The sequence below is a fragment of the Rhincodon typus genome, unplaced genomic scaffold (genome assembly GCF_021869965.1).
Source record: "Rhincodon typus isolate 14 unplaced genomic scaffold, sRhiTyp1.1 hic_rhity00001965, whole genome shotgun sequence".
NCBI lineage: Eukaryota > Metazoa > Chordata > Chondrichthyes > Orectolobiformes > Rhincodontidae > Rhincodon > Rhincodon typus.
The window spans coordinates 354-7,728 of record NW_025967603.1 but is presented as its reverse complement, the minus strand read 5'-3'; the positions used below and the strand labels follow the sequence as shown (position 1 = coordinate 7,728).

Sequence of the window (7,375 nt, the reverse complement as noted above, 5' to 3'; positions counted from 1 at the left end):
CCCGAAACGTCAGCTTTCCTGCTCCTCTGATGCTGCTTGGCCTGCTGTGTTCATCCAGCTCTACACCTTGTTATCCCAGCGCAATTTTAAATCCGGTTAACATCAGGGGTCTGGCGGCACTAAGTGATGGCCACATAGGGCGTCCAGGGAGCCCGTAGGCCGGAGTGTGTGATTCGGGGCTCAGTGAAGGTGGACAGTTGTGTCGGTTTAAAGGTCACAGTAAGGGCCGAGTGCGGGGCTTCAGGGACAGCGGCCTCACTGCCGCCTGGTGTTGTAGCTTTGGATGTGGCGCTTGTTAGAATTATGTCCCACTGAGTCAGAAGCAGTGAGGTTCAAACAGCACTCTCTTTGTTCTCCATCCGCAGCCCAAACCCCAATTGTCCCCACGAACGACTGCTCCCCCTTTCCCCCATGCCTATTCCACCCCCCCAATCCCTATTCCACCACCTCCACCCCCCCATCTCTTCCACTTCCCCTCTGTTATTTGCAGACCAATAGTGATCTTCAATCTCTTCTTTCTCCAGTGTTCCCGCTGAAGTGTGTTGTGCAGCATTATGCCTGGGGGAAGGTCGGCCTGGAGAGTGAGGTGGCAAAACTCGCTTTAAGTGATGATCCCTCCATATCCATTGAGCAAGAGAAACCCTATGCTGAGGTACTTTAGTTCCCTTCACATTGTACAAACAAAATCCAAGGTTGTTGTTTTACATTGGGGCACATGGAGGTCAACTTTCAAAGAGCCTGTGGTGTCAGTAACTCATTTTCTTGGGAGTGAGTGAGCTTTATTTCCCTGCTTCCATGGCAGCTGTGCATTATAATGCTGATACCTCTCTGGCCTCCACCAGTGCTGCTCTGAGCTGGTTACCCAGAGATTATACTTTGGAAGGTTCAGATTTTACCTGTCAGCAGTTGTGCTTGAAAGTTGGGCAGATCTGATGCTAGATAATGTGGGTCATTCACATGATGCCAATCTGTGATGGTGTGCTTGGAGCTCCTTCTTAAGAATAATTAAGTAGGTAGTTAAGGAATGTTCAAATCAACATGACTCAGCAAAATACATTTCGGCTGTCAATTTCAAAGATTTGAACACATAATCTATGGCACTTTTATGCCATGTGACACAAGCTGCATTGCCATTTTTTGATGGGATGTTAAACAGCTCTCTTCAAGAAGATATGTGCAGATGATTTGGCCTTACTAATCCATATTTATCTAATGTTGGTGTACAATTTAATTCAGCCTGTACTCGGGCCAACAATTCCCAACCCAGCAAATACCAATATAAAACTTACTTCAATAATCCCAGAGGTTTGCTCAATGTGCTAACTCACTCATTGACTGGTACAGAAAAGAATTATTCCTCCTACTTAGATATCAGTTCAGCACTCTGTTCTGAATGATTAAGATATGAGAAGCAAACAAATCTGTTGTGTGGTAAATCCTACTTCTTTGCTTTGGCCAACACTGGGCCTCCTACAGTTCATTTGGAAATAAAGGAATGTTGTTAGTTTCAAATGGTAGCATTTATAAAATAAATTTGCCAACATGAAATTATTCCTAACATATTGCAAATTTTGTGGTGTTACCTTGTTAATGAATAACACTTATAGCACGAGAGGACTAAAATGTGTAAAATAATTAAGGAAAATGCAGGAATGATTAGCTGAAAAGTGATTTTTAAACAAAAATTGTTGTGATTTTCTATTAGTTATGGATGGGAGCTCATCCCAAAGGGGATGCCATTATCTGTGACAACAGAATTCCCCAGAAGACTCTTGGGGAATGGATTGCCAAGCATCCTGACTGTTTGGGATCAAAGGTGAAAGATATTTTCCAAGGGCAGCTTCCCTTTCTGTTCAAGGTGCTTTCGGTCAACATTTCGTTATCTATTCAAGCTCATCCAACCAAAGTAAGTGAAGAAGTGGTTAACTGTTTCCAGTCAACTGGGCAAGTATCATGTTACGTAAATTTAGCACTTTGATCTTGGAATTAATTTTTATACATCCGGAATCTTAAAAGAACAAGTTTGTTCAGAATTTGAGAGGAATACTTAGTTTGCCACATATGTCATTTTCAAAGGTTATTGAGTTAATGACAAAACATACTATCAGCAGTGATTTGCATCCCCAAGTGTTGATGCATTTGCTGCCCCACCTGACTTTTAAAGGTGGGAACAGTTGTCTATAAGAAACGAGTTCTTTTGTTTCAGAATAATTATTCTGTTGGGATCTAGCAATGTGAAGAAACACATTCTTCTGGTCAGAAAATACTGAACTGTCAGAACCGGATGTTTGTTCTGCACTAGTCTTAACAAAACCTAATGAATTCTGGTATTTTGTCATGGGTTCCAGTTTGGTCTTGGATAACATTGACAGTTGGATCCAACTGTGGTTATTTTGATGCCTTTTTTTGGGGGACACTAAACACAAATTTAGAGAAAATCATTTCTGTGGAATGGCAAGCTGCTTACTTTGTCACTTTGCCGAAATCAGTGGTTTAGAATGAAAGAGAATGCATTGAACTGTAGTTCACAATGATCGAGCATAGAATTTAGTGTTTCCAAATATGAACCAAATGTTTCCATTTTTAGACCTTTTTGTTTGAAATGTGGTTGATTTATGTAGAGTGTTGATGTGCTCTTCTATTATCTCTGGTACTTTTAATTCCAGCTAAGGATGATTGATCAATTGTATTTAGCTTTCTGCCAGACGCAACTATCCTTAATTTAACTGCTGCAAACTGCCAAGTATAGCTGATTTTCATTAACATGGGCACTTCAAGATAGACTCTTCTAAGTTGAAAATTGAAGTTAAGGCAGTGGAAGATTATATAAATAAAATCTACTTTTGTTTTATAGTTATGAATATGTTACTAACAATTTAGTAAGGATTTTGCTAGAAGTATTGAAGCAGACCACCTCCTACATTATTGGGGCAGAGTGGGGTAAATTTGTGATTCCAACTGTTTAGTCAGAGAGATTGATCCTCAGATTTTGCTACATTTGGAGGGACATCATCCGTGTCTCAAAGCTTAAACATTTTAAAAATATATACATAACATGTTTCTACAGGAATCAGCACTCTATACTGAATTATTAGGAGTTTTATACTGTCTCTTCCTAGATCATTCAGTGCTGCATTAATCATAGTTTAACAAAGCTTGTGCCTTTTTCAGGAACTAGCTGTACAACTGCACACTCAGTTTCCGGATCGCTATCCGGATAAAAATCACAAACCAGAAATGGCCATTGCACTGACTCATTTTGAAGGGCTGTGTGGATTTAGACCAGTGGAGGAAATTATTGGATATCTGAAAAGTAAGAGGATTTCTGACATGTATTGGTAAGAACACTAGGGAATCTTAATCATAGACCTCTGGATTAAACATTGTCCTTTTCCCATATTCTAAACACACCACCTTGTTGTTATGCCATGGAATCTCATGGGCAATGTGCAGTCTTCACACAAGCTGTTATCAGTAGTCTGATTTAGTAGTACTGTTACTTTCAAGACCAAAAGTTGTACTTCAGGGTTCACAAAAGTCTTGAGGACATCTGGGCTAATATATTGGTGTAGTAATACAGAAGGCTGCATTGTTGCTGTACCAATGATTTGCCTATTCTGGTGGACATGAAATATCCTGTCACTGTTTGACAAAATGTTATGCTATTTGTCAGACATTACTAATGCAAGTTGGTTGCTGAATTTACCTCCGTAGATGCTGGGTGTTCATCCTTGAGCTGTAAATAACTTTGATGAATTGAGGATGTTATGAAGTCCTGGATAAACATAGATTCTTTCTATTATCAAATTGTACCCTTACAGCTGGGATATCTGTTTATAACATTAGCACAAATGTTTTCCAAACTCATTGGTTTGTCCATGATTAAATCCAACTTTTAAAAAAAAAAAAAATTGTTTAAGGCCCCTAGTTTTTTATCTTCTGATATAGGTAGACTCTCAAATCTTACTCCGCCTCAGTCTGAAAGCATGATAGATTTTGGAACTTGTGTTTCTTAGCAAGAGGTTTGGACCATGTTAATTAAAATTGGAAAACCTTAAGCCAGTGAACAGGGAACACGTGAAAATCAGTTGCTGTGATTGCAAAGCAGTTTATCTTAATTGCCAGATTGCTGCTGTCATTAATTCACTTCAAATGTATTGGATTTAATGATGCTTTCCTATTTGTCCCCATTTCCTACATCACAAACTATTTGAGCTGAGGAAAAAAAATATAAATAATGTTTGAGGTAACACCAGTTTTGGGTAGCTGGATTTTTGAGACTGTACCTGCATTGTCCTTTTTGTCTCTTTTCCTAATGGGAGTAACTTGTATGGGATCATGACCCCTCATTAAAACAGCACCCTCCAATTCCTTGTGTAAATGGCTATTCTAAAAGTTCAGATATGGATATTCAACAATGTGTGCTCTTTCACTTAGATCTGCCCCTCTCCTCACTTAAGAGTTGCCGTATGCATTTCAAACGTTATTGGTATTACAAACAGGAATTTTGGTTGCTCTTCCCTGTCTCTACTTTCTTAATCCTTTTGAAGTGTTGTACCCAAAGCATTATCTAGCCTTCCTCTTTGAGATGGAAACTGAACAAATGTCTGATCTGCACTGGTACCCTCTTGATGTCTTGAGACACTTTTGCTTTGTTTCAGATGTCCCAGAATTCCATGCAGTGATTGGCAATGAAGCTGCAGAAGCGCTTGAAAATAGCGTTGGTGACCCACGTCAGGTATCTGAGGCTTTGAAGAAATGCTTTACTCGAATGATGAACTGTGAAAAGAAAACTTTTATTGATCAACTGAACATGTTGGTGAAGAGGGTGTTGCAAGAAGGTTTGTTGCGTTAATGATCTGACTGAAGAAAAGAGTTAAAGTCAAATATAAATTAACTTGCAGTCACTGAGATAATGTTCATAGTGCAATATTTCTTAAACAGTTTTGTGTGAGCTTGTTGACATACGGGACTCTTAAACAAATATTTGCATTTTCCTACCAAGTCCCGTCTGTCAGAAATGACTTCAGGCAATTACTTGAAATGCAGTTGTTGGTTGGCAAGTAATGTGATAGCCATTTTACTGCACTTAATATATTAAAATATTAGTAGGAGGAGGCCATTCAGCACACTGGGCCTGCTGCACCATTCAATGAAATTGTAGCTGATTTTCAACGTCACTTTCCATCACTATCCCTGCATCCCTTTGTGTTTTTACTATGTAGAAATATCTCACCCTTGGTCATGAATATTCTCAACAACTAAATCTCCACAGCCCTGTAGCATAGAAAATTTCAAAGATTCATAACCCTCCGAGTAAAGAAATTCCTCATCTCAGTCCTAAGTGGACTGCCTGCCTTCTAGAATCCCTCATGGCAAGATTCCATAAACATTAATAAGATGAATTACTGGGTTGGTATTGGTGAGACAGTGATATTACCTACGACACCATGAAAACTTCCTTCCCTTGAAGTGGTGCTATGTGATCTTCATCCACAGGATTACCAGTGTCTAGATCTCTTACCCACAAGACAGTGACAGTGCTGTCTGTATTTCATTGCAACTGTGCTTAGTTTTGGAATGTGGCTTGAACATTTGAACTGAAAGTGTTACCAAGTGAACCAAGCTGCCATTTAGTGGCTATGACCTATAATTTAAACAACTAAATTCTACGCTATCATTTTTCTTCATATCCCTGCAATATTTGGTCTTTTCCAATACTTATAAAATTCTTTTTTCAAGTTGATATTGAATTATCATTTCAGAGTGCATTGCAATTTGCAATGATTTGCTGCATTAAGAAAAATTCTCTACATCGCCCATCTGGGACTTTAATTATCTTAAATTTGTGTGCTGTTGCTACTGACACTCATCTGATAGAAACTGTTTCTCTGTCTTCTCAAAGCCCTCTGATTTTGAACCTATCTCTTAAAGTTCCTTTAAACTTCTCTGATCTTTGAAGAGCTATCTCAACTTCTGTGTGGTTGCAATTCTGCATAAAGCTGCAGATGCTGAAAATAAACTTATTTAGAGAAATGCTGTAATTGCATAATAGTGAGTTGGCTTTGCAAAGAAAGACTGGTCACTATTTCAGGCATGCCCTTCAATGAGGCTGATAAAGTAAGCCAACTGCAAAAAAAACCTCTGCTTTTTGTGCTTTGAGTTTGTGACATTTTTATGTTTGTGGATTTTAGTGTTTGCCATTCTAATTATGCAGTGCATGCCACAATTCAAAATTAACAGTGACATGTTCTGTAGATACTGCAGGAAAGGACACTACAGGAAGTAATGGCGAGCTCTTGCTACGGTTGCACTCCCAGTTTCCAGGGGACGTTGGGTGTTTTGTCATCTACTTCCTAAACCTGGTGAAACTGCAACCTGGAGAAGCCATGTTTCTGGGAGCTAATGAACCCCACGCTTATCTATATGGAGGTAAGACTTGAGATTTCTTTATAAAATAGCAAGACATGAATGATAAGTTGCAACATTAACTCAATAAATTTTAATGATTTGGTTGCTCAGTGTTTGCATTGTTGTATTATAGGGATCAAATTCTACCCCCTCATTTTGAGAAAAACATAATTGTCATAATTGGGAGATAGTAGAAACTGCCGATGCTGGAGAATCTTGAGGTAACAAGGTGTGGAGCTGGATGAACCCAGCAGGCCAGGCAGCATCAGAGGAGCAGGAAAGCTGACGTTTCGGGTCTGGACCCTTCTTCAGAATTTCGAAGTGGCTGTTTGGCTTGGGCTACTATGGTTACTTTGTCCCAGTTAAAGTGATGGCCTTCATTGTCTGAATGTACAGATGTTAAGGAGAGTTCATCATGCTGTTTTGCTACTAACTGTTGTTCGTATATTCTGATGGCTAGTTTCCTTCCCGTCTGACTGGGACAAAGTAACCATAGTAGCCCAAGCCAAACATAGACATGCGTGGGAATTCCTAGAGGCATGGTTGTCCACCCATACTTCAATCAACAAACATGTAGAATTGGACCTCATATATAAACTCATACAGATTAAAACCGGAAATGCCAGTACTCACCATAACGGACCGTACAGCATAAATTCCAAGCGGAGTAGAATAATATCGCTTCATTGGAGGCTCCACTGATGTCACCTAGCATGGTAATGAAACGTCTGAACAAAAACGAGCCAGCTTGGTGGGCAAGTCAACAACCTCATTTACTGTCCATTCCTACTTGTCATTAAGAAGATGTGGGTGAATTACCTCCTTGAACTACACAATTTATGTGGATTGGATACACCTGCAGTACTGTTAGGGATGGAATTCAGCATTTTTGACCAAGCGGTAGTGAAGCAACAGTGATATAGTTTGATGTGAGGATCTTTTGTGATTTGTAGAGGAACTTGTA

General features: G+C 39.4%; 1 protein-coding gene across 1 annotated transcript in view; it reads left to right on the top strand.

Annotated features, from left to right (window-relative positions):
* Positions 1–6,483, top strand: part of mpi (mannose phosphate isomerase) — a 7,100-nt gene extending 617 nt beyond the window's left edge. Inside the window, exons 2-6 of the mRNA XM_048592876.1 lie at positions 525–652; positions 1,706–1,906; positions 3,172–3,313; positions 4,662–4,841; positions 6,259–6,483. Coding sequence (XP_048448833.1) covers positions 525–652; positions 1,706–1,906; positions 3,172–3,313; positions 4,662–4,841; positions 6,259–6,443 — 836 coding nt within the window. The 3' untranslated portion in view covers positions 6,444–6,483. The remainder of the gene's footprint in view (positions 1–524; positions 653–1,705; positions 1,907–3,171; positions 3,314–4,661; positions 4,842–6,258) is intronic.
* The last annotated feature ends 892 nt before the right edge of the window (positions 6,484–7,375 follow it).